A 27,953-nucleotide genomic window follows, 5' to 3' on the forward strand; every position below is an offset into this window, starting at 1 on the left:
ATCCTATATAAGATAGGTTATATGCAGATTTGCTTGATCGGACATATATAAAAGAAACTGAAAATAAAAAGGTAAATGTTTACCTTTATAGTGCCTCCCATCCTACACCCCCTTTCTTCCTCCCCTTCCCCTCACACCGGAAGCTCCGGATCCAAAGTGGGAGCCAAGGAAAGCGCTGAAGAGAACTTAGCTTTCATTGAATAGTTTACGTGTTCATTTAGCGTGTGGACACTGAAATGAATCGCATGCGGTGCAATCGTTTTAAAGATATATTGGCTTAACATTATTGTTTTTTTTATTTAAAATTGCAATCTTCTCGAAATGTTAAGGCATCATCATCAGTGGACTACTACTACTACAACAAAACAAAGCAGTCATCTTTTTTCTTGCTCTAGTCTGGGTGTTAGTCGAGTTTAAGGGAAACACATTTAGACTTCTTGGGCTTTAGTACCCCTTATTTGGGAGCTTATTTGCTCGCACAAATTATTTGAATGGGTCAGAATTTACTCGTTGGAGAAAGCTTTGGACTCGTGTCTATGGAATAGAAATAGCCTACTGAATGGAGACCTACATGAACTCGAAGAGCAAAGTTAAGCAAGAAATGCCGCCGACAATGACTACCGCGACTATGTTCACTATTATATTCTTCATTCAAGGTAAGACCTTGGGGGCTACACACTGCTATGTTGGACGCTCTTAATGTGAATGTGTTTCTGTATCTATTTAGATGAATGTTATGTTCACCACTTGAGAAGAGACGCCTACCTTGAATCCACCCCGAAACATTATCTTTAGGCTATGTATGAAGCTTGAGATGCCCATCTTGCTTGGCACGACATAACGGCAAACTGTTGATGTGAATGTGTTCTCTTAGTGCGTTAAGATAAGAGTTCAGCAAGAAGAAAAAAACCGCATTTGTCAATTCCAATTGTCTGAATAATAGAACGCAACACATTATTTGGGGATGGTGTTAAATATAAGGCAAGCGTCACCACTCCACCCCAACCAATACAATAGCCAAGAATATGAATAAAATAGAGGGCCACTGGGAAGCATGGTATGTTGCAGCCTTCTGTATATGAACATTCTTGTCTTGTACAATCTGCTACTGTTTGACTCATTAATTTAGTTATAAACGTCTTTAAAATATATATTATGACACTGCTTGTGACAGAAATACATGCCACCCATAAAGTAGGCTAACTTAAATGTTTTTTTATTTGTAATTCTTTGAAATGATTTATTAATTAATGCGGAATGTACTGGTTTGATCATTTCTGTGGCGCAAATTAGGTGCCAGTTTGTCCTTTTGGGCCATAAAGGCTTATTGCATCTTTGAAGCGTTATCTCCATTTTAATCAGTGCATGTTAGCTATGGTACATTTAATCAATTGCAGGCTAGAAGAAAGGTTCCAAGCTAAGCTAAATGGATATCGCTTGAGCTCATTTACTTTGTTTTTTCGGTCTTGTGGCAATGGAAACGCATTCATCTTGAATGTAGAAATAAAATGTAAAAAACAAAGAGAGAGACAATGGATTAGTGTTTTGAAAACAGGGAGAAAAGTGTGTGTGGTTGGTTGGGGGTTTTCAGTTGCCCTCAAGGTCTGTGGAGGAAATTGCACAACATTTGAATGGCAGTAGTTGAGATAAAAGGAGCATGGTCAGAGACAATTCACAGGTAGTTGAGGAGCCCTGCTTGATCTTTAGAACTCAAGGTGGGCCCATCTCCTTCCTTTGTCATGGAAATCGCCATCGGTCTGGGAAGCAGACTTTGAGACCCTTGTTGTAATTGCAAAGTCAGAACCAGTGTCATTTCACACAAGAAAACGTTTCTCGTGCCTCACATTTTTGTGTGTTTTGGGCTTTTAATCTAGACTGTTAAAATGTGCCTTCTAGATTTGATCTGTATTGGCCTGCACCTCCAATATTCTTGAAACACGTTCAGGATTATGCATGATAGCACGTTTGTGCCCCTTCTCCTTTGAGATGTCAAAGGGATTTGGAACAGGCCATAGTTATATGTTAGGGGAAACCTTTGTTCTCTTTTGACATGTATCTAGCAGCTTGGCTTTGATTATAGACAGAAGCGTGTTAGTGTTGTAGTTCTAAACAGCTAGAAAGGGGCAAATCCTTGTTCAACAATCATTTACAAGACTTTAACATGGGGTCCCTTTCTTGTCTATTGGTACCAATTATGGGGTTTGACATAAATAGTTTGTTGTCTTCTCAGAAAAGGTCAGTACCCATCTGAAAATATTAATATCTGTTTTATTTACCACCAATTGTTAACCGTTCGCTAATGGTAAGTGACACCATTGTCATGCTATTGGTTAAAGACCACCGCAGCTATAACACGGGGTTGTGCTGAGCAAGCATGCATGATTACCTCAACTGACATCTTATTTGACTTGAAAGAATACATTTCACTTAGTCTAAACAAATGCAAAAGTATTTCGTAACTAATATGGCTAGGGATTAAAAACTCCCTCTATGCCACTCAACTGTCACCTAACTTTGTGCAAGAACGCAGCTGCGCCAAATGTTTGATCATAACCTTAAAGAGCTCTTGAACCATAGCCTGGTGGATGCGTTGAGAAGTGTTTGTGTGTAAATGATAGTCAAGATGTAGGCCTGCCATTGTTGGTATACAATCCACTGTGTACCTTTTTTTTTACATTAAGCTAAGTTATTTGGGATTCCAATGTATCCGTGAATGCCATATGCCGTCCGCCATGGCTTGCTGGCAGTGAAATGTCAGGGACTTTGCAAGGCATTAGAGAGTTGGATCATCGAATGTCAAGTAACCTCATATGGGGTGTCACCCACTAATGCCACACAATGGAGAAACTGGTCTGTCGGGGTATCATGAGTTCATTGATCTTCTACTGAACCCACGTGAACAGCCCAAGTATACTAGCATGTTTTAGTAAACTTTTCAGAGCACTTTTTGTAATGAACGCAGTTCATTGTTTAATGAGGCAGTCCTTCGGTATGTCATTTAAAAAACATTGGCAAGTATCTCATACTAAGGCATAATTGGGTGCCTTAGAATTTCTTTCTCCCATTTTCAACCATGTGTGGGTTTACTGGCTTAGTTATATTTAACTTTCATTTCTTCAAGAGGGTCTTGGGAGTCTTCTGAGCATTTCCTTTGAACAGATCTGACACATGGGTTGTTAACAACAGTTAAGGCTTAGCCTACACTATTAACAGGCATTTTATTTTTTTGCTTTCATTCAGCGAAAAACTTGTATTCATACTAAACCCACTCTGAAAGAAGAAGGTCTTAGTTAATAAAAAATAAAAAAAAAGAAGATAATGTCACCCAACATCATCATTCCCTACTTTGTGTCACCAATCTACAATGATGGATTTGCCCTTTGAAACAAAAATGAGCAAGATATATGACATTTGCAAGAAAACCACAGGCTTTAGTACTTACCAGAGCTGTGCTGATGAAGATGACAGGCTTCTCTCCTATTTGTAAAGTATGTTGAAATTTCACAAGGAGGCCTTAAACTATTCAAGTGTTGCCCCTGTTGAAATAGAGACTGAATTAAGTTAAATTTGCATAACTAGCCTCACAGAATAAGTATTCAGGCTGCTCCCTATAGGTTCCAGTATGTGAGATGATCTCATCCAGGAGCAAACTCCTATGCCCTTTTGCTTATTCTGATTATAAAAAGGCATTATCTACTCTTTGTGGGCCTTTGATTTAATATTTCACTTTCATAGTTTGTTAATAAATAAAAAAAATCTCACCTCATGTGCTCAACCTTTTTATTGGCCACATTTCTTGTCCTTTCAGATGTACAGACTTCATTTTGGAAAAGGTTGCCTCTGACCACACTAACTTTCTTACTTCGACAGTCCTGTTTGCTCATTTGCCCAGTTCAACGTCAATGCGATGTGAAATTGAAAGGAAAGCCACAAGATTACACGAAGCCCAGACACGAGAGGGCCAATCAAAACCCCCCCCTCTGGTTGTATATGGGGCAAAGCCAAAGCTGCTGAAAAGCCACAAGCATCATGGGGAAATCTATAGAGATTCACAAGAGTGCAGAGGTCAAATGTTACATTAGCACAGCACTGGAGATTGGAATTTCAAAACCAAAGTTTGCCACCCAAGAACCAAAGTTTTTGAAGAGCTTGCAGAAAAGCTTAACTTTTTTCCCTCCCGTAATCAATTTTGTGCTCGATTTTGTAGCTTTTGTTCAACCTTCAAAAGACTTCTCTGAAGAAGCATATATTTTAGATCGATTTCTTGTCTGTCTGAAACCTAGAAAGGCTACATGGTAAACTCCTGAGCTCCATGCAGACAACAAGTGGTTCTTGTTATAAGATCGAGATTTTGGTGTAATTAAATTGAAGTCCACATGCTTTTCATTAGACTCTCTTTTCCAGGGCTGTATTTAGAATTCCCACAGCATTTCTGAAGCATCAAAGGCTTTCAAGATTTGATGCAATATAAAAGTAGAGTCCTGTGGAATTTAATGTTTGATAGTTTGAACCTCATTATGTATGTTTCCCTTTTAAGTACTAGATCATTTAAATTAGGACATTTTAGTTGTCTGACAAGCCTGTAAGAAGAGTTTTCCGGATTGTCTCAGTGAGGCTTCACACACCATCCTATGACAATTTTCCATCCGTTCAATGATCTCTGCTGTCGGCCTTCCTGAATGTTTATAGAATTTTGTCCCTCCCTGTGTGCCGTAGGGTCTGTTTGTTTGTCAGGGGCTCCACACTGTCTGCGGTACACAGCAGTCACCCACATTGCTCGTAGCGTGAGGTCCATTCCGCCAACAGGCTCAGGAGGCGGTATGATGGGTGTAGGGTAGGGGGTCAGATTGGGGGAGGGAGGAGGAGTCCCACCCCAAGCTGTGCCCCCCCACAGGGAACAGCTAATTGCTTTGCATTCCAAATCTCACACAGAGAAACAACACACCCCTGGATGGAACTGCCAAGTCTGAGCAACAGCAGATGCCAGGTCATGAAATGTTGGAGAAGGGAATGTCAATCCGAACTGCATTGGGTTCTCTTTTATACATATGGTCTACTGTGACCTGTCTGAATTTTTATGAGTTCTGCCAAGTTTAGTGGTGAAATAAACCTGACTAACCCATAATACATTTAGATGAGGTTGAAACTCGTGTTCTAATTCAGTGAAACATGATAAAACACCCAAAAGAGTAACAGCGTGTTTGGCTGCCACTTGCCTGATGTCCATTTCAGGTTTTATTGATAAAACGTAAAATATACTAGGCTACTTGTTATTGTATCCCAAAGCCAGACGATATTTAATCACTTGTGCGCTAGCTCAACGTGCATAAATACTGATGCTTCACATTGGTGAGAAGTGGGAACCCTTGACTCAGAGATGTAAACTTGGCCCTGACCTGAACCCTAACTACCTCAACAGGCGGTGGTTTCTCTGAATGCCCCTTCAATTACTCACAGAGGCACAAAAAGCAAGCTTCTCTTTTTTTCTAGCAGACAAATCCCTTAATTTCTCCAATGCCCCCAAGTGTTGAATTTCTGGTTTTGTGAATGAATGTCTACCCCCCCCCCCCCCCCCCTCCCCCAATAATGGACCGAGCCATGCTTTGGGGGATGTTGTAAATCAACAAACTTGTCCACTGAGGGACAATTAGGAGCTTGGGTGGGGGTTGTGGAGGTGGCTTAAACAGTGAATGAACATCTTCTCCACACAGTCGTTAACTCAAAGTATTGTCCCAGATGTTGCCTTTAGCCTTCTAAACTCTTCCCTTTTTTTGACAGTATCCCCACCACCCATAGCCTTGTTTAAGGTAGGCCCTTTTTTTCCTGATGAGACCCAGGTATATATTCAGGCTTTTAATAAAGTGGTTAATCTACCCAGAAGTACCAACCTAGTAAGTTCAAGATGGTGTCATTAATGTACAGTTGGGGGAGGTCTGATAAAAAAATAATATATATATATTATGTTGCTGAGTCAGTGAAAATCCCTTCAAACTCAATTTTAGCCTCAAGTTCCCTATGTCATGTTTCCAAGCAACGTTAAGATAGTAAAACCCCAGGGTGGGGGTTGTCGGGATGTTTTGGGCAGGAGATAGTGATCCACAACCAACAGCTGTGCCCAGGATGTGGTACAGAAGTTCACTTGAGCTAAGGCTCATTATCGAACTGCGATGCAATCTCTAGTCATGCTGAGTGTGATGACAGCAAAGTGCAGAACAGCTGCAGACTCAAAGCAGAGATTCCTTCCCTTTATTGGATGCACACATCACTGAAGTTTACTTTTTGGTCTCTTATTTTTGAGCAGAATGAGTTAGAAATTATCGGCCTCTTTTAGGGTAATTGATTTCCGTGAATAGAAAAGGGCACTGTAAAATGTTTCTGTATTTATTTATTTTTGATTCAAAGAGAGAAGACACAATTATTTTGATAATGTCCTGTCAGTATTTGATTGAATCAGATGGTCTTTGGGCTCTATCCAGGAACTATTAATCCCAGTTTCAGAAATATAGATACTGAATGAGATCACAATGACAATGGAAATGCCTGCTTAGCTTGTTCCAGGGTCATCCCTTCCCATTTGCCATCTGTCCCACAAAACAGCATTGCAGTTATCTAATGTTCCCCCCCCCCCCAATCTCCCAGACTGGCGCCCAGTCCCTGCTTTCTTTCAGCCCAGGTTGCGTGTAGGAGTGAGTGGTTCCCCAGACCTTTGCTCTTACAGTACTGCTGTTGATTGGGCCTCGAAACCCCAGCACATATCCACCCATGACACTATTCAGTTTTGAGGGGGGGTTGTATCAGTTGGGGCACCTGTTTGATGACGTCCAGCCTGACATGACGGCCCTTGCTGAGGTAGCAGCTGCACAAACACCCCACTTCCTCCGGTCCCTCCGCTTGGCCTTGTGAACCCCCCTTCCTCTGACTCCCGCTCGGATCCCCTCAGCTTCCATCTCAGAAGTGACTGTAAGAGGACTCGCAGCTGAAGTACTGTCACAATCCCGGGTCTTACTTTCACGGCTTCTAAGAGCCTGAGGGATTCCACAGGGAAATTGGCAGCAGTTATCCATTGGGTGGTCTAATATAATACTATTCAACAGCCATATAGCAGGGTGACTATTGTTGCAGGTCTTGGTCCTGCCATGTGATGATTCAATGTCAATGGAAGACTTTGTTTATTACTATCCTGTAGTCCTTCATCTAACAACCCATGGGTGTTTAAATATAAGAAAAAGGCTTCTCAATGTGCATACCTGTTAATTGCACACGGAAAAAATGTAATACACAATGTTGATCTATACTCACATAGACTGTGTCAAACAGAGTCAATTGATGTTAGGAGGTGGGATCACATGTAGCCTACATTCAATATTTTACTGAAATGATATGACTGCTTTACAAAGCCACCAAGATGCAATTATATATAGCCAGGTCACATAATATGTCTCATCTCAAGTTAAGTTTGCCTGATAGACAGTGGTCATCTATGCCTGCTTGCACATAATTGCTTGGAGCTCCCATGTCCTCATAAGGCAGTCATGAGTCGTTTTTTGAAGCCCCCTTGCCCCCTCCCAGACTGTGTCCAACGGGTCAAACCAACCCTGGTCATATTTCACAAGCTGGCTTTGTTTTAACCCCGCGCTTGGAGCAATTTTACTGCTTGGTTCCTTAAGAGGACAGGTGGTCCAAATCAAGCCTGGGGCGGTACACATCCTTGGACGCATGGAGTCATCCGAACTGTCTCTGCCGCAATCACAATATGGTAGAGCAATTGGCTAAGTATAGTGTTACACAAGGGGGAAGCTCACGGTCCCATTGAATGTCCACCCCCCCCCCCCCCTGTCATTCTATAGGTACCGTAGTAGATACTCTATAGTTTGCTCCTGCTGTGGTTCTAAGGTTTATCCTTGTGGTCATCTTCCCTTTCGAAGGGGGCCCCTGTCTTTTGCTACGGTGGCATGGACATGGAACCGTTCCTCTACTTGCCTGGCTCCCCTGCCCGTACCCGTCAGCACGCATAGAGTGGTCTATGCATCTGTTAATGAGACCTACTAGGTATTCTGAATGGAAGTAAACCTGAAAGAAGTCACAGACCCACGTCTCTTTACCTTGAGGGTAGTTTACCACTCTCTGTCAAAGCCTGTCTTTGTAGAATAGCTGGTTGTGTGGGAAGAGGAGAAACCACTGGTTTTTAAATTTTATTTATATATATATATATATTATTACTATTTTATTTTTGTACTCCTATAGAACAAACTTGAGCTATTGGGTAGACTGCACTCTAATAAGGTGATTGATGATTTTTATGAGTCTGCATCCCTAGGGTAACAAGTAGTGAAACTATGTCTAGATGCACTTAAAATATCCTGCAATGATTATGAACTTATACTTCATTTATTTTCACTCCGAATGGTGAAAATTAAAATTTTACATTTTGCATATGCATGCACATGTCAGCCTATCCAGTAATTTACCTGGATAATAGTAGGGTCATGGACTTTGTGTGGTTTTGGTGTTCTCTGGACTGAATATCACGCTTTAAAGGCTGTGATTCATGCAGCAACATGCCTCAGCTGCAGTTGGTGTCATTGGCTTTGCTTACATGGTGCCAGTCCAGCCCCTCTGCACCTACAGGCATGAATACCACCTTTGTCGCCCTCAAACTACAAATTCCTGCCTTGGAATTCAGGAAGAGGTTTGGGAACGTTCCAAAAATTTGTGTTTTTGCTAAGGCAGGGCATTTCTCTTCCAAAAGATCTGTAAAATGGCTGAAGTATGCTTTACTTGTGAAAAGTTTGTTTTATTTCTTGACATGAGTCTTATGAGAGGTTATTCTGTAAATGTGGAAAGTTATGCTTTTCTCAATGAAAGGCATTGCTGAACCTAGCGCCAGATGACAGTTTGAATTTAAACTTAATATAGCTTTAGTCCTGTTCATTGAACATGGACAATGTATGTTTATACCAACATTGGGAATAAGGGAACCTTAACATTTCCAGAAACAATATCTGCATTCAAATGATGGGTTGCAACCACATGACAGACACCAAACATGAGTAGCTTGTTTCATTTTTGTCCGGCAAACGCATATCCTCCATGTCCAGCCAGAGAAGACGTCGGGACAGTGAACAAAATCTTCCGCCCGAGGCCACGCAATATCAAACCGGTTTATTTTCCTCTGGAAGAGAAGGAAAGCTGCTAACATGAGAACCTTCTGAACTGACCACAACTTTTCATGGGTAGGGGCAGGGGGGCTAAAAGGGTTTGTTTGTGGAACCACGTGCATGGTCTGTCTTCCTGCATTGTCTCTTGTCTGTGTTCAAGATTTAGAGCAGTTGACATGATTTACTTGGTGGTTAGGAGCCATAGTGGGGTACAGCTTTGTGGTCGCTTGTTCTTGTCACTGCAGAGGATGAAAGGACCTTTTAGGTTTTCTTTTTGTTTCTGTGAGAGTGTCTTTTTTTGGGTCTGGTTCCTTACTTTTATGTCTTAGTTTCTCTTCCTTATACCAGCATCCGCTCGTCAACCAGACTCTCCTGTAATGTTTCCTTTTACTTTAATTTCCATAAAGGATATCTGTTCAGCCCACAAATAGTGGGTGTGTTATGCAATTCTATCTTCAAAACCACTTTTCATTCTGTCTCGGTGCTGGGTACCCTCGCGGCAAGTCAGTCTGTAAGCAAGTGTGAATAAGTTTGTCTTGCAGTCATGCACTTGTTGATGACCTGTGAACTTAACAGATAGATTAATTGATAGATTTTATGCAAATAACTTAACATTTATTTGTGTATATTAATTTCTTTCTTGGCGGATAGTTAACAGCTGACAGAAGATCTAATTTGACCAGGCATGGAATGTGACCACCGCTGAAGAGCGTGAAGGAAGGTGCTAGAGGATGTGGGAGAATAGGTGCAGGGTCAAAGAGATGAGCCTTGAGGGCATTGTTTTGGGATATGAAGTACACTCCTCTCCTTCTTGGAGTCTTTTAATAGATTAAAGCGACGCGAGAACTACAATATGCCACACGACCACTGTTGTGTAGGAAGGTGGAAGAAGTTTGGTGTTATGCCAGGAAAGGACTAATGCAAGGTATATGAGGTATTGCAGGAACAGTTTGATTAACACTCAAAACCACCAGAAGCCAAATTAAATCTGTTTGTGAGTCTTGAGTGTGTGTTCTGGTCAGTGGCAGGATGCCACATCAGCAACTGGACAAAAAATGCAACATTTGCCAAAACCATTCATTCATCCTTTAGTGCATTACAACTCGCCTACCACACACACTCTCACACTCTTCTCCAACTCCATGGGAAGCAGATACTTCATTTCCCAGTCTCCAGTCCCAGACTGGTCCAGGCCCAGCATGAGTTTCACTTTGGACGGGGCCCCTAGTCACTGGAGCGAGACAGACAGGCAGACTATACCCCTGTCTGGGGGAATGGGCTACTCTGACCCACACCTCAGACAAGCCCTGTCAATCATTTTACCATCACTGGGGCTCCATTCAACATCTGCAAAAAAAAAAGAATATTCTATTAATATGCAAATGTTACTTAATTTGAGTGCCGAATAATTGGGAGACGACATAAGAGAATGTAAGATAAAACTTTAATGCCCCTGAAGGGACATCTGCCTTGAACTCCATGTTGCAGTTTATTCCGTTAAAAAACATAAACATCAATCAGTACACAATATAGGTATATAATTCACATATACAATACATATTCAATTCAATAGATGGGTAATTCATACAACATAGCCTAGTTCAATTGATGACGACAGCATATGACACAATAGCATATGACACCATCTCTTGACCCAGAGTTTTACTTGACAGTATTAAGAGCCTTGATTGATGCATGGTAAAATGTGTGTTTATAGTCAATCACTTAGCATTTGAATAAATACCAAAACTCATTATTACTCAATAGATTGTTCTCTCCATGTTAGGACCGTGGAATTTGACTCTCTTTGTGACATGGATATGTAGCATGGAAATATTTTATCGCCAAGCAAAGTGTTGTTTTGTCTTTTGTAGATGTCACCCTGAAGTACACATCACTGATGTACTACTACACTATAAAATATCCCAGTACACTGTAAGACTTCAGCTAGGGCTTCAGAGGTGTCCCTCCAACCTCATAAAATAACTCCCTCCCCTGCGTTGATACAGCCAGTCTCCCAGAGATAATATGGCTTATGTCTGGAATGGATGACAGAATGCATACCTGCGCTTCACTCAGTGAGTGGGGTTGGAAGCCATGGGGTTCACAATAGCTGACAAGGAGCCATGGTCTGTCTGCAGCACACCTGGACATCTGGGTCCAGCTGGCAGTGAACAAAGTAGCTGAGGAGAGGGAGAGAGAGGGGGAGGGGAGGGGATGTGAGGCCCTTTCATAAAGGAGTCATCAATTTGGGAAGATGCCTGGGTTGAATGAGTAATTCATTGAATATATTTACAAATTTCAAAAGTGCTTGTGAAAAAAGTAACATGACATTTTGTTGATTTTGTGTTTGGGTACAACAGTGTGTATACAGTTTCTCTGTAAAATCCCTTCTCACATCTTTTTTAATTTGTTCTCCTCAATGTCCTCAGTTCTTGCAGTGCATGGGGTCTCCTTTCACTTCACCAAGGAACCAAAGTCCCAGGATGCACTGCACGGGCGTAGTGCCATGCTGCGCTGCGAGGTCAGCGAGTCAGAAGACATGAGCTATAGCTGGCTTCAGAATGGCCAGACAGTGACTGACTCGGAACGGCGTTTTCAGGAAGGCCCCAACCTCAAGTTCACTGCCGTGGATCGGACATTGGATGCTGGAAACTTCCAGTGCCTGGCACACAGGAATTCCACTGGTGAAGAGGAGCGCTCTACAAATGCATCGTTCAATATAAAATGTGAGTTTGTGTGGTTTCACTGAGTCTGAAGCTTTTTTTCACCTCCTGTGGAATTTATCATCATCCATCAAATTATCTGTATAAATCCAACTTGTCAGTATTTTACTTACTATAAACGGTGCTTTACTATAGTTTGTATAATTTGTGAGTATTACTTTATTAAATCACCCAGTTCATTATTTGAAATACTTGAGTGCATTTGACTTTTACCCCATTGGTTGCATTACACTTAAGTAAATCACATACATCTGCAGTGTTTCACAGTACCTCACAGTATAACACCCCATGCTCAGAGGATCCATGTTTCCAAATGCATCCCACATTCACCAGCTTCCTTTTCTTTTTTGTTTTTTTTAGCGCCTCCTTAAGAAATAACTGCTGCCCCTTACTTATTCAACAGACCCCACTATGAGCCAGGGCTTTTCTTCCCCTGCTACTCATTTCCGCAAATGGGGAAGAAAAAAAAAACGTAAGGCGGGCCCGCATGAGAGAAAGTTATTTTGAGTTTTCGGACACAGCCGGACAAAGCTGTCTTTATGCCTCTGCCAAGATGAATCGCTTGTGATGCGAGGTCTGGCCCTGTCGTGTCATCGAGCGCAGAGTGTTGGGCTGAAAAGAGCGGCCTGTTTTTGTTGCGGGCGCAAACTTGCCAGCCAGACGGTGTGAATGGACTGGTCTGTTTTTGTTAATGAGGAGCGAGAGGGGTTTGACCCTTTCTTTTTCCTTTCTCTTTTGCCCTCTCTCTCTCTCTTCCCTTCTCTCTCCCACCCCCCCCCCCCTCCCCCAGGGTTAGAGAGCGGGGATGTGACCCTGAAGGAGCCTGCGACTGAGCAGGAGATCCAGAGCTCTGCCCCCGTCATGCTCAGGTGCAACATTGACGGGCACCCAAGGTGAGGACGCCCAATACACCGCATAACATTTTTTTTTATTTACACATCTTGGAATACCGACCACTTTGTTATTCACGCAAAACAGTTTATCTTTTTCACGAGGAAATCGCTCACTTAACCAAAGTAGTCCAGAGTTCTTCATACCGTCAGCATAACTATAGAGATGGTCAAAACACTCTGCTTCTGTGTCAAATTAATGTACTTCATCTGCTAAAAGATAAGTAAAATATAAATTTGTTTCTGAAAACTATACAGTGGTGGAAGATAAGCTGTATCCATTGTGTGTGTGTGTGTGTGTGTGTGTGTGCGCGTGTGTGTGTGCAGGGTGAGAGGGGACAGCTTATCTTCCACCATTGCATTGTTTACGTGCATTGTGTGATTGAAAGATGGACTAAATGTATCAAGACACAAGGGGTCATGTACTACATCTTTTATGTTGCCCTTTTGTTCCTCCGCCCCCCAGGCCAACGTGCCACTGGTACAGAGATGGCATACGTCTGCCAGAGAGGACACACCAGATCAACAACAAGGAGCGCACCCTCACACTACCCAGTGCCAACCCCGAAAACAACGGCCTGTACTACTGCTGCGCCAAGAACGCCGCCGGCCATGTCTGCAGCAGCGCTAACTTCACCCTCAACATCATAGGTGGGCCAGGAACAGATTCTTTGGATGAAAAAAAGTACATTTACGCAAGTTATATGCAATAACTTAATAACCTAAGGGCTTACTCTGAAATTGATACAAAAGGTTTGAATTATCATGTGAATTGTCTTTGTGTTTTACTGAGTAACTCTCATACTGGAATCCATATGAGATTCATAAAAATAAATACAACTATTTATTTGTTCTGCTTTAAGGAAATAATAACAAATGTATTTGTTTGCCTTTGTTCATACCCAAGTAACAACAATGGCGTTTTCTCTCTCCTCATAGATAAGAGCTACCCTCAGCCCGTGGTCTCCCCAGAGGACGTGGTGGTCCTGAGGAACGAGGAGGCTCTCCTGCGCTGCCAGTTCTCTGCCGAGCCTCCGCCCACGATTGAATGGTACCACGAGGACGAGCTCGTCGCCAACAAGTCACGGTGTGTTTGTGTGTGTGTGTGTGTGTGTGGGGGGGGGTAATTGTTATGTGTGTTTGTGGTTGTGTTGGTTCACATGCACTTCATTGTGACTCACTTGACGACTTGATTGCCTGATAAAGAGTAGACTTGCAAAACCATGACAGTGAGTTTGATAGTATTGGCACACATGCTGTTGGAATCATTAGATTTATTCTTGCTCTTTGCTTGTCACATCTGGTCTCTCCCTAGCTTGGTTTTATTGGCCAATGGCTCTCTCCTGATCACCCAAGTGAAGCCTCGGAACATTGGTCTCTACAAGTGTGTTGCCAAAGGCCTTAGTGGTCCCGCTGTTACTCTGAAGGCCACTGTTCGGTTAGCAGGTAAAAACACTTATGCTGATGCACACATGGTCCACATATTATCAATCTAACATAATCTAACAATCTAATAATCTAACTCTATCTAGGCCATTCACGTATGCCAGTTGAGCTCAATTAATTCACATTAGCCTTTGGTAATATGCCTTGAAATGCATTCTCCTCTCTTTTTCTCCCTCTCTTCTACCCGCCCTCATCACCCACAAACAGAGATTGAGGACATGGGCTCTGGTATAAGCCATGTCTTCACTGACGACACACCACAGCGCATCCCCTGCCGGTCCCCTCGCGGTTACCCGGAACCCGATGTGTGGTGGGAGCGTGACGGGAAGAAGGTCGCCGACGAGGGCCGGGTGCACCAAAGCGGCCTGTCTCTGGTCTTCAACCCTATCTTGAGGGAGGACTCGGGCACCTACAGCTGTGTGGCACAGAACAAGGCTGGGACCAAGAGACGGGAGCTGACCATCACTGTGGCCAGTAAGTAAAACAAAGCCTGCCAAAAGGGGTGCATGGCATTAGTGCTTAGCATTAGCATTAGCTTCAGCAGGACTGCTTAGAAATAGCATTTGTGCCTAGGATTATCGTTGGCAATAGTGCTTAGCATTAGCATTTGTGGTTAACATAACTGTTTGCATAAAGCACAAGCATTTGCACTTACAGTCCTTGTGTCTCAAAATCCAATACCATTTAGTATGCCAGATAAAGATTGTGTATGTCCCAATACATAGTATATCAAGTATGCCAAAAGACCAGGATGTCTTTACTGCATTCAGGTGCATTTTGTAGAATGTAAGCCAACATGCTTTTGTGGCTATTCTGACCCACGACCCTGGGAGTCAGATGGCTGAGCGGTGAGGGAGTCGGGCTAGTAATCGGAAGGTTGCTGGATCGATTCCCCACCGCCAATAAAATGACGTTGTGTCCTTGGGCAAGGCACTTCACCCTACTTGCCTCGGGGGGCAAGTAGTGTGAAGCCTGTACAGCCTGTACTTACTGGATAAGAGCGTCTGCTAAATGACTAAATGTAATGTAACCCTCAGAAAGATACAACACAACAACATTCTGAACTACAGACATGACAAACTCACAAGAGCAGAGCTCTGCCCTCCCACAGTATGCACGTTTCTGGTCAGCTCCTCTGTAAATATGTAGCACCAACCATTTTTTCAACAATATTGACATTTTACATTTACATTTTAGTCATTTTGTGTTACAAACTGTCAAAGATGTATGAGCAAGAGGTTCAAAGTACAAAATGTCCCAATCATAAACTGTATAAAGATCTCTCTGCTTCTTTCCACTGGTCAAAAATGAGCCGAAAGATCCCGGATATGGGTGCTGCCATCTTGCACTGGTAATGTCACTTGGGGCCAGAGTCTGCGCATTAGTGATCGGGTGGTGGAGCCGTGGTGTCGAGGTCCCACCCATACACTCACCCGATCCAATCATGAGCACACACTAGCCCCTTTTTAACTAGCCCCTTCAAGCACCCCTAAATTTCATCTTGGCACCCCTAAAAATAATGATAAAGTAAAAAATAAAAATTATTATTGTTTATTATCATTTGATGCTGGTAGTTCATGAAGAAAGGGACATCCTTAGTTTTTTTCATTCATTCAATATTTTGCATAATAATACATAAATGTATTAATTGTTATCCAGTGAAATTAGGGAGTTATAGCAAGGGGGTTTAGCACTTTTGCAAGGCACTGTATTCATGTCACATTCTCATTGGGGGCTGAGCACCCCTAAAGGTTTGATCCTAGAATCGCCCCTGCTATGGTCCCAATTGTATTCAACAGTATGTACAGAAAAGGTCTAATATGAAGAGAAGTGCCATTCTCTGGAAACTTCTGGCTTCTGAACAGGTTGCAGTTCCACTCTGGTTCCATATGAGGACACTCACCAGTGAGTGCAGAATGAATGGAGGTCTATGGAGTTGTACCCCTCGAAATCCACTTTTCTCAGGCTATACTTTTTTGTCTAGTAATTTGAATGTTGCATTCGAAATACTTTAAGTCCCTTTTTTGTTTTAAAAAGCCTTTTGAAATGTCAATGACATCATACATTTAGCATTCATTAGCAGAATGTTAGCATGTTATGGTAAACAACGACTCACCCTGTAATAAATCAAAAGGACATAATCCATGTTGAACTACAATCAAATCTGAGATTTCTCAACGACAATCAGGCGAGACAAATTTCTAGCTCCATTGACCCATTCATTTTGGCCTCATTGCCTCATGCCGGCGATCACCCCCAGTGGATCTCTGGTGGAACTGCAACCAAATTCGGTACAATGGGGCTAAATAGGGAGTGGACAAGCTCTCCGTAGTATGTACTTTGTAAGGGCTGCTGCCAGTGACGGCTGGTGGTGATATTGGGTGGGCGGGCAAAAAAAATGTTGGCTATTATAGTCTACTTTCATCAATAGTTCACGCAGCAGGAAATGCATAATTGCATCTGAGATACCAAGTTACAACAGTAGCCATTGTTTTCCGTGGCAGAGCCAGAGAGGATACCATGGAAGATTGCCTACAGCTATGACGGTGGTAGCACTGTTTAGCCTCGATTTTAGCAGATTTCTGTGAAACTTGGAAAAACAAAATGAACATGCTAGATTATGTACACTTTAAGCTAAATGTACATGCCTTGTTTGGCCAATTCGATCAATTGTGGAAGAAAGTCATTTTTTCAAAATGTTCCACTAATCACTAGAATGGTAATAACTTTTAATCAAAATATGATATTTGTAATCTGTCTTCTGTCCTAAATTGCCCACAGATTTGTGGATATTCTATCTACTCAAAGTTTTCCTCCATCTTATGAAAGTGGTTAAAAAATTAAGTTGTTTGATGAGGTATGGTGGATGTAGAAGATTTTATTTTCAATGGCTGCCTGAAATCACCTTGATAAACGATGATTTGCCTTAAGTAATCATATATCTATTCACATCATAAAAATCCCCTAGTTCTCCCCCTAAACATGGTATAAACAGGTAAGTATGATTTAATATGACAATTCATAAAAAAATATGCATATGAATATCATATTTCGACAGCATATGGAATGTTGAGAATGTTTTCATAGGCAGGAACCTGCATTTTGTTACTCAGCTGGTACGATGCAAAACCAAAGTAATTAACACATAAAACACTCAGAGACTGCAGGTTGGTCTGTTCTGATATTCACAATTTCAAAGCCTAATTTAACATACTTGTGTGTTTTATTTATTCAAATTTGGATGGGTAGTTAGCAACACATTCTTCTGTGGTGTGATGAACTTAACTTATTTTCAGTTCTGCTTTACAGCATCTTTACGTCAACTTACAGAGTCTTTATGTCAACTTACAGAGTACGATTTAGTAGTTTGTGTTTTTTGGTTATTTGAACGTTTGGACGTTGTGTCCCAAGTCGCTTTACTTCCAATTTGTCTTCCAAAGAAAACATATGAGAAACTAAATAATCCACCCAATTCAAAATGTTGCTAATGCGTACCAAGTCAACATTCACCTTCCCCACTCTATCACACACAGTAGCCACCAGCCCCTGACTGTACTACGTCCGCTGGGCTTAGCCCCTGGCAGCTGCAGTATTAAAATAAAAAGTATGCAGTTAAGACACAGTGTCTAACTATTCCATCAGTAATAATGCTAATTAATTAATTAATGCTAAGTAATGCAAATGCTAACTTGCCTTCCTAACTAGCTGCTCCAGAGTGGGTGGAGAAGCCTGTGGACACCCAGATGCAAGAAGGCCAACCGGGCTACCTGCACTGCCACACCCAGGCCACACCTCAGCCCCAGGTCACATGGTACCGCAACTTTGTCCCCCTCAGTGCCGAGGTCAGTTTTTTCACCCCACACTGTTTGCAATTTGCTGTAGACCCTAATAAAAGGGATAACTACCCCTAAACTTTCCCTAAAGTGTATCATGTCGCATCGATGATTAGGAATGGATTTCACACCTGAACATTCTGTCTGCAAACTGCTTAAAATTTGCTTAGATTGAACACTATGGAAAAACATCCACTATAGGATATATGAAAACGTACTTGCATATCAGTTACTTTTTTTCCTTCATGAATGTAATCAACTTTGTTTACAGGATGTTCGTTATAAGCTGTTTCCCAATGGGACCCTGAGGATCAACACGGTGGAAGTGTATGACAATCACATGTACACATGCCAGAGCCAGACAGAAGGGGGCAGACTGGAGGCCAGAGCCCGGGTCTTTGTACTGGGTAAGACTGACAGATTTGAAGACAGAAGACTGTCTAGATTTTCTTGACCTTTAGTCTGTGGGGTGTATTCTCCCCCCACCTCCAATGTCGGACACGACTGACCTCCTGTTGGGTTTTCAGAGAAGCTGAAGTTCACCCCGACCCCCCAGCCCTCTCAGTGTCTGGAGCTGGACACGGAGAGCACGGTGCAGTGCTCCGCCAAGGGCCGCGAAAACCCCACCATCCTCTGGGCTCCAGCAGGTGTGTGTGTGCACCCTGTTATAAATTCTATGATGTACAGACCCCTTAAAATGTATTCATTATACATATGTGATTTCAAATTTCTCAAGGACTAAACTTTACATATCAATTGTTTTGAGTACAGATTCTGGTTAAGTATGTTTAAGTTAACTCTCAATTTATGGTTGGACAAACTATAATGATCTCCTTTTGTCTCATTGTTGATGCCCCCTCGGTCTCTCCAAAGACGGCAGCGAACTGCCTGCCCATGTGGTCCAGAACGGCGGCGTTCTCCACTTCACCACAGTGACGCGGGCTGACAGTGGCAACTACACGTGCACGGCCACCAACCACCTGCAGGGCCAGATCAAAGCAGCCGTGCAGCTCACAGTGGCAGGTAGGAAACCTGCCTCGTTAAAAGCAACAACCATAGCTTGAAACGGTGATGCAAGTTTCACACTCTCTTTCTCTCTCCCACACTCTTTCTCTCTCCTCTTTCTGTCTCCCCCCACACGCTCTACCACTTTCTCTTTTCCCCTCTTTTTGTATTTTTCCCATTCTTTCGTTCTCATGTTTTCTCTTCCTTCTATACTGCCTACTCTTTTCCCCTTCCCCTCTCTCTCTCTCTCTCTCTCTCTCTCTCTCTCTCTCTCTCTCTCTCTCACTCACTCACTCACTCACTCACTCACTCACTCACTCACTCACTCACTCACTCACTCACTCACTCACTCACTCACTCACTCACTCACTCACTCACTCACTCACTCACTCACTCACTCACTCACTCACTCACTCACTCACTCACTCACTCTGGCTCCCCGGTTCCTCTTCTTTATGTCGTCTAATACCCTTCCCCCGTCCTCCCTCCCAGTCTACATAGTGTTCAAGCTGGAGCCAGAGAACACAACAGTGTACCAGGGCCACACAGCCATTCTCCACTGCCAGGCCACAGGCGACCCTGCTCCCTTCATCCAGTGGAAGAAGAAGGACAAGTTCCTTGAACCGAGCAAGAGCAGGTACTGTTAAGTAAAGGATCGGGAAGTACTTTAGTGATCCCGGAAATGGAAATGTGGAGGAGGAGATTCCTCACTGTGTTCTCTGTAGTTTTGTTACCAGTGTAATCTGTGTGAAATAACTTGTTAAAAAGGGCTATTGATATAGAGAGAGCATTTGATTTCAGTTAATGTTCCATGTACAGTAATTGATATATGCCAAAATATCTAGGGCACCCAGGGCCACCTCTTAAAGTTGCTGCTGTTGCCCCACCAGGTTCCAGAAGATGCCCAATGGCTCTCTGGTCATTCACGATGTAAGCATGGAGGACACGGGGAGCTACACTTGCATTGCAGGCAACAGCTGCAACATCCGTCACACCTCTGCCCAGCTCTACGTTGTGGGTAAGAGGAAGAAAAACATCACTAATCTTTATTCCTCCAAGCTCTGGAGATAGAAACCCACTGTCTCACAGGAATCCCCCAAACCAGGGATGTAATAGATGATACAGCAAGGAATGAGGAGACATTTGTTGCTCTTGATGTGAATTAAAGTTATCCCAAATTCTATGGAGGCAGTATAGGTCAAATTATTTTTATTTTTTTTCATTACTGAGAAACATTTCTGTATCAGGGTTTCCGCGGGGTCTTAAGTCTTAAAAAGTCAAAAATTCTGAACTTCAAATTTAAGGCCTTAAAACGTCTTCAAAACGGCCAGATTTTCATCAGAGGTCTAAAATTTCATTTAGTCAGGTCTAAAAAGGTTTTACCCTTGTTACATTTCTAGAAACGCTGTCCGCAGAAAGTTATTACAAAGTAGCAAAAAAGTATTCAGTCGTAGCCTACAAAGCGGAGCTTGAGAGTCTTTGCTACAAAACCATCAGCAGAACGTTGGTTCGGTGTGTTGTAGTTCTTTCTGGTGGATATTGGTGGTACGTATGCGGTGATAAAACTACAAATCCCGTGATAAATGCAATACCTGCCTGCGAAATACGTCAGCGTCTCAGTTTGTTATAGTTCAGAAAATGGGAAAGTGTACTTTCAACGAGACAGATCAACTACTAGATCACAGCTGTTGGTTACAAGCGGTACCCAGCTACACAAGCTACACACACTCACTTTTCTATTTGACACAAAGTTTGTTTTAGCTTATTTTCATTTTGAGGGTAAGGTTTTGGGCATTTGGCACATTGTGTGTGGAAGGTTACTAATGTGATTGCTTTATCTGTAAATTAAATTAATGGATTTTCAATGACTGAATTCATTGAAATATAAGAATGTTTTCAGAATTTCTTTGATTTGAATATTTTTTGGGAAATGCGTTGTGCAGGTCTTAAATTTAAGGCTTTATGGTCTTAAAATGTCTTAAAAAGGCCTTAAATTTGACTTACTGAAACCTGCAGAAACCCTGTGTATTGGATGGTGTACGTAAACACCACGGGAACAAGAGGTCTGGAAATGGTTGATATCTGGAGGGTTCCAAGTCAAGATGCCAGTCATTTTGGGTTTCTGTGTTGTTGAGTTGCATATTGTCGTGCCATCTTGAGATGCTGGTATGAAATCTCAGCTGGTGAGGGTTATTTTAACGAGACTTAACTCAATCAACCCTCTGTCTGAAAATGTACTACCCCACAGCACTGTCACCTGACTGTGAGGCTCTGGGGGGACGATGAAAAGCACTGTGTTCACCACTTTACCATTTAACGGGTGACAACGCCTCGTGGCTGTAATTTGAAAACCTGTGCATTTTAGTTTCTTTCACATTGTTTATTCCCTTAAATTTAATTTACTGACATGAAAAGAAAAGCTTGTTTACCGTTGTTCGCGTGTGCGTGCGCAACACCACAGAGAAGCCAGTGCACCACTCTCTGGAGGAGGAGGAGAGGGCGCCCTACAAAATGATCCAGACTGTTGGCCTATCGGTGGGCGCTGCCGTCGCCTACATCATCGTTGTGCTCGGGCTGATGTTCTACTGCAAGAAGAGACGCAACGCCAAAAGGCTCGACAAGGGGCCGGAGGGAGAGGAGGCAGAACACCTCAACGGTCAGTCTCCAGTTGGTGTGTGTGTGTGTGTCATCATACATAACCCTTCCTTGGATTGTCTAATTGATGACACCAGGTAGCATACTACCCAGGGTTTTACTTATACAATCCAGCTGGCTCAAGCTGCAAAATAGTAGTAATCTTTTAACACGTGTTTTCTGAAGCCCTGAGTCGCCATTATTTGGAAACTCGAGGAATTTGTGAAGGAACCATGCTGTTGTGTGTGTGTGTGCCCACCACAGGGGGCAGTGCCCAGCCCAACGGGCAGGCCACAGCGGAGGTCCAGGAGGAGTTGGCTCTCACCAACATGGGCGGTGGTGCCAGCGGCAACAACAAACGACACAGCAGCCAGAACCCTGAGAAGCTGCTGTACCCCCGAAGCAACCTGACCACCATCACCACCCTAGGTATGGGCGGAGGCATTCACACTGTTATACACACACACACGCGCACACGTGCATACACACTTGCATTGACATGCTCCAGTGCGCACATATACACTCTAGTTCACGGGGGCCACATTGTGTGGCCAATGGAGCATAACAAAGAACCATACGAACACACGTGATCGTGAGCCATAGAAGCCAGACTTTCTTTCTTTCTTTTTTATTTAAATGTTTCCAATAAAATGGACAATAAAGCATTTGAAAATCTTGAATTGAGGAATCCCTGTAAGTAACACTCCTCCTCCACACAGGGAAAGGTGAGTTTGGGGAGGTCTTCCTGGCCAAAGCTAAGGGCCTGGGGGGAGGAGGAGGAGGAGGAGGGGGAGGAAAAGCGAGTGAGGACGAGGAGGAGACGGTTGTCCTGGTGAAGAACCTGCAGACGCGGGACGAGGCGGCTCAGCTGGAGTTCCGGCGCGAGGCCGAGATGCTGGGCAAGACAAGCCACCCCAACCTGGCCCGCCTGCTGGCCGTGTGCAGAGAGGCCGAGCCCCATTACCTGGTCCTGGAGTATGCCGACATGGTGAGCAACAACACGTGTGTGTGTGTGTCAGTGTCAGTGTCAGAGACACACACATCACTCATACACACATACATCAGTCATGTATTGTGTATTATATGTATGTATTGTATTCAGCACACACACACATCACTCATACACACACATATCACGTCACTCACACATCACACATGCAAACATGATGCATGCAGACATGCATTCATGCACACGGTAGTACACGCACACATTCTCACATGAATGCATACTGTACATATTTACTGTACACACACGCACTCACACACACACACTGCAGTTCCGTCCATAACTCCGTACACTCATCTACTCCACCTGTTGGCCATGTGTAGTAAGGCACAGAGCTTGATGAGACATGACCTGGCTGCAGGATCCTGTAAGTGAAGTCATACAAATCGCTGTGACTAGACACATTAAACACATCAGTTATAATGTCGTTACGAACCTCTGTCTATGGGTTTCATGTTTCCAGGGTGATCTGAAGCAGTACCTCAAGCTGGCAAAAGCCAAGGAGGAGAAGCCCAAGTCCCATCACCTCAGCACCAAGCAGAAAGTGAGTATTTACATGTAGCCCATGTAGGCCACCAATATGTCTGTACTGTGATATATGTATGTGTTGCACATATGTACAGTTTGAAGTGCCACAGCAAACTGTTTGAATACTTATCTAAATGATAGATTTAAGTTTAAAAACAGGTTTACATTTGCAAAAATGTCTAAAAACACGTTTGTCATTATGAGTAATTGTGTAGATTAATGGGTAAAAGAATTCAAATCCAATTCATATCCCTTTAGACTTTTTTACACAATAAAATATGCTAAACGTAGGTCTCAGAATACTGTCTGAAGCCACTGTATGTACTACCCGATGTTTGACCACACACAACACTGTAGTCCACACACATCACAAAACAAAAAAGACATACCTGTCATACTGTACACATACTGTTTGTCAACACACTCCTTCTCTTGATCCTAACCTGCACCCAGTCTCACCCAGTTGACGGTCCCTCTCCTTCTCTCCTGCTCGCCCAGGTGGGAATCTGTCTCCAGGTTGCCCGGGGGATGGAGCACTTGTCCAATCAGCGCTTCGTTCACAAAGACCTGGCCACTCGCAACTGCCTGATCAGCGCCAAGAGACATGTCAAAGTGTCTGCCCTGGGACTCAGCAAGGACGTCTACAACAAGTGCGTTCCCTAAATATCCCAATGTACTTAGGAATGTATTGAAAGCGACAAACAAAAGTGCTTATATTAAGTGCAGCAGATAAGAAAGTACCCCTGAGTGGACAGTTCTAACAGTACTTTAGTAGTTGGTGCCAAGGACATTGCAAATGTCAAATAAAAGATCACATAAAAAAATGTAAGTAATCGCAGAAAGTGTCCTCATTGTGGAAGGTCTGGATATAAGGATGTGCATTGTGTCTTCAATTATTGGTATGTAGACCTGGGCCCTGTTCCATAAAGTGAGCTTACCAAATAAGCCAGGCTTATGTCAGTTAGTCTGACTCATTTCCAACTCATTCGGTTCCATAAAGCCAGCTCAACGTAGGTCAAACTCTGGTACTATGGCAAATGCAAAACTAACCTGGTCCAGGGCATGATAACTCAGACTTAGCGCATGTTGTTGTTTAACCAGACGTTACACTTTCTGACTTTCTTTTTCCACTACCAGTCCAATATGTACATTTATAGAAAATCCCCCCCCCCCCCAAAAATGCTTTAAACAATGATTAACAAACCTACATAGCCTACTTTAAACTTATGGCTATATGGTAGTTTGTAATATCAAAGGTTTAGGCTGATTCTACATATGTCTCTATCTAAATGATCCCTGTATAATTATCAAAGCTACATAATAGTTAACAATAGCCTTCAATTGCAAAACGAATCTAACAACAAAAAAATGCATTCAAAGGCTACTGTATAATGTATTGGTTAGTAAGTATTTAAAACAATGTCAAAAAGTCAATTTAGATGTGTTTTGAGGGTGTATGTTTTATTTTTGTTTTTTAAATCAATGAAGTAAAGGTCTATCAAAAAAAGGACCTCGACCTCCGTAGCCAATCATTCAGGTCAATCATGGCATGTTCATGGCATGTCATTTTATTTTGATGAACTGGTGGATGACTCAGCTGTCAAAGTACACGGCTTAAAGAGAACGTTCTTTCAAGAAGAAGTCACATGGTCGTGAACATTACGTTTTTCTGTGGTGGATCAATATGATCGAACTCTCGGGCTGCTTAAGAATAATACAGTGCATCCGCAATTATCTTGACTTCTTGAATCTGACTAGACTGAATCGGATGACGTTAACTAGAATTGGCCTTCATAGCACCGCTTTAGCCCTGGCTGACTTGTTAGGTTAATTCAAGTCAGGTTTGGGACTTCAATCACAGCTTTTTTGAGCGTACTTCATGGAACAGGCCCCTGGTCTGAAAAACATTGCTGGCCACCTATTGGCAAGTCGACCACATGCCTATTGAATGGTACCAGTGGTAGAAGTGTTGCTATGGATTGTAAAGATCCTATATGTGGATGTGTCTTAGTACACAAACTTGTCGTAATAATCCGTTTGTGTGTGTGTGTGTTCCTCCTTTTTCCACAGCGAGTACTATCACTACCGCCAGGCCTGGATCCCGCTGCGCTGGCTTCCGGCCGAAGCAGTCTTCGAGGACGACTACTCCACCAAGACAGACGTGTGGTCCTTTGGCGTGCTCATGTGGGAGGTGTTTAGCCTGGGGGAGATGCCCCACGCTGTGCTGGCTGACGACAAGGTCCTCGAAGGTGAGCGTGGAAACCATGGATGTGCTTTTCTGTTACAAATGGACTTGGGAGTGACCCGAGGACGACTGGGGTTTAATATGAATGTGTCGTATGCTTTTTTTTGTTTGTTTTTTTTTGGTGTGTGTGAATTGTATTTTCTTAAGAATTAGTATTATGTGTCTGCTCACATCTCCCCTCCCCCTCTCTGTCCATGTCACTCTGTCTCTCTCTTTGTCTCTCTCCCGCTCTCTTTTCACCTTTTTTCTCCTCATCTGTCGCCTCTCTTTCCGTCTCTTCTCTCTCTATTTCTCTCTCTCTTTCTCCACCCTGCTGCGATACTCCCTCGCTCCCTTTCGCATCCCCCCTCTCCGCCACTCGTCCAGAGCTGAGAGAGGCCAAAGGGAAGCTTCCCCTGCCCCAGGGCTGCCCCTCCCGAGTGTACAAGCTCATGGTACGCTGCTGGGCGCCCAGCCCCAAGGACCGGCCCTGCTTCAGCGACATCGTGGGAACCCTCTGCGAGCTGCCCTCCGAGAGCAAGGTGTGACATGGGATACACCCCCGGGAAATAAGACAGTCCAGAGTCTGACAGTGTGTGTGTGAGAGAGACAGAGAGTTGGAGTGTTCCTACAAATGTATTCATTTCCTAATAGGGACACCTGTGTGAAAGGTAACGTTTTACATAGAATTGTTGTTTATGTCTGATATGTTTATCTGTTGCGGAAGAGGCCTGAGTGTGGACTAAAGTACTAGACGCGTGATGTTCTACGTGTGGCGTTCAGTGTGCATCAGTGTGTCTGTAATGAACGTCTGCTTGTATGTTTGTGTATTTGAGTGTGTGTGTGTTTCTGTGACTTTACTTATCACGCTGCACACTCATGGACTTTCATTCAAGGCTTGTCCAGACGATATTTGAATTTTAAGTAGGTGACTCAAAGCGTCCCCTTGAGGATTACAAAGACAGTTTATTGATGATATATTTCTGAAGCCTTATTGCCTTATCCAATTAATTTTATTCAAAAGCTGAAGTAATCTGGGCGATAAAACACATATTTGGCAGCAGTAAAAATGTGTGTGCAACTCACGGGGCCGTGGAGGATTCAATCAACCCGGTCTTGGCCATGAAGGTACTACCTCTTGCTGGAGAAATGTATCATCGCCCACCAAGATTTTTGGGACCAGGAAACAACCAACTGAATTTCATTAAAACTTTTCACAGACCCTGTTCTGCATGCATCAAAACAATATTTCCAAAACATTTAAAACTGTAAATTGGGGCTGGGAGGGAGATAATCTGTAGCCTGTTTAAAACAATATACCATAGGTCAGTGAATTGTTTGAACGCACCTGCTACCTGTTTTGTCAACCGGATCGGTGAGTGAATAAAGATGTATATGAACCAACCAGAAGTACTGTTTTGGGGCCCAGGTACTTAAAACATGTTTGTAGCTTTGTTTGTTAAATATTGTAGGTAAGGCAACCTACTCAGAAACATGTTTTGTTACACTCTTATAATGTGTGAATATCACTTCTTTCCTTTTGTCTTACAATCTTAGCCACCGTTTTGAGAAAGTTACAATGCCTTTTTTTCTTTTTTATAAAAAAAAAAAAAAGAATTCCAGGCTTCCATCAACTGTGACCTGGCAAACCAGTCTGATTGTTACTCTCACCCTTTATCTTCACTTTACTTAGTGAGGCAAGCCTTCTTCGGAAAATTGTGTCCGTCAATGCGCGTGGTCACAGAACGAGTTTAGCCAAAATGTGTCTATTTTGGTTTCAGTTTTGGACCATCAGAAAAAAAAAAGATTAGTCATAAAACCACACAAGTGCAAGGGACATTTGGCTGAAGGAGAAAAGCCAGACTGATTGGTAAAGTGAAACTGAATGTGAGCTGAGATCATCAGAATATGTGCCAATGTAAACTGGGAGACACCCAGTCCTCTACATCTAGAGGCCAAAGTTATACACCGTATCTATTTTCCAATGTACTCATGCTTAAAGCATGCACTGACTAAACTAAAATGTTTGTTATGTAGAAGGATTATATCAAGAACCTGCTAATTTATGTTCAAGGTTCAGTTTTTTTATACTTTATATTTACTGTACATAAAGGTACCATGTTTCTTTGATATACATTTTCCATGTGCTAGGTATTTTATACACTTTTTATGAGACAACAGGAAATGTGGCTAACATAAGTGGCAAGACATTTTAGTAAAATTAACCTGAGGTGACATTATGGAAATGTTGTTCAAGTGCCTGGTCAATGAAGGACTTTATATAAAATTTGTTGCTGTTTTTTATATTAAATTGTTTTAACTTGAATAGCATTTTCATACAGTACATTGACATTAGGTTTCTGTTTTAATATATGCTATTCATCTTACTTAAATTGGCTCAACAACATTTTAAGAAACATTTGTATTGGTTCTATTTTAAGTATGTTTATAAAAACAAATATTGTTGCCATGGTCTGGCTAATAAATGTCATTTTTGTATGAA

At 42.7% G+C, this 27,953-nt stretch overlaps 1 protein-coding gene across 1 annotated transcript; it reads left to right on the forward strand.

Annotated features, from left to right (window-relative positions):
- The first annotated feature begins 150 nt into the window (after positions 1 to 150).
- ptk7a (protein tyrosine kinase 7a) lies at positions 151 to 27,953 on the forward strand. The gene is made up of 20 exons (XM_084685953.1): positions 151 to 656; positions 11,591 to 11,887; positions 12,675 to 12,777; positions 13,241 to 13,425; positions 13,714 to 13,861; positions 14,090 to 14,220; positions 14,428 to 14,694; positions 17,926 to 18,062; positions 18,325 to 18,460; positions 18,581 to 18,700; positions 18,927 to 19,076; positions 19,551 to 19,695; positions 19,949 to 20,076; positions 21,520 to 21,714; positions 21,957 to 22,121; positions 22,412 to 22,680; positions 23,162 to 23,242; positions 23,725 to 23,876; positions 25,297 to 25,475; positions 25,838 to 27,953. The coding sequence occupies exons 1-20, from the start codon at positions 560 to 562 to the stop codon at positions 25,996 to 25,998; spliced, it is 3,246 nt and encodes a 1,081-aa protein (XP_084542079.1). The 5' UTR covers positions 151 to 559; the 3' UTR covers positions 25,999 to 27,953.

The sequence above is a fragment of the Hypomesus nipponensis genome, chromosome 21 (genome assembly GCF_054491055.1).
Source record: "Hypomesus nipponensis isolate SF chromosome 21, ASM5449105v1, whole genome shotgun sequence".
NCBI lineage: Eukaryota > Metazoa > Chordata > Actinopteri > Osmeriformes > Osmeridae > Hypomesus > Hypomesus nipponensis.

Bases quoted from the DNA above. Each gene is read 5' to 3' on its own strand.
- ptk7a (XM_084685953.1), top strand. From the start codon at position 560: ATGGAGACCTACATGAACTCGAAGAGCAAAGTTAAGCAAGAAATGCCG. The intron at 18,461-18,580 runs GTAAGACTGACA...TTGGGTTTTCAG, and splicing joins AGCCCGGGTCTTTGTACTGG to AGAAGCTGAAGTTCACCCCG. The intron at 19,077-19,550 runs GTAGGAAACCTG...CCTCCCTCCCAG, and splicing joins CGTGCAGCTCACAGTGGCAG to TCTACATAGTGTTCAAGCTG.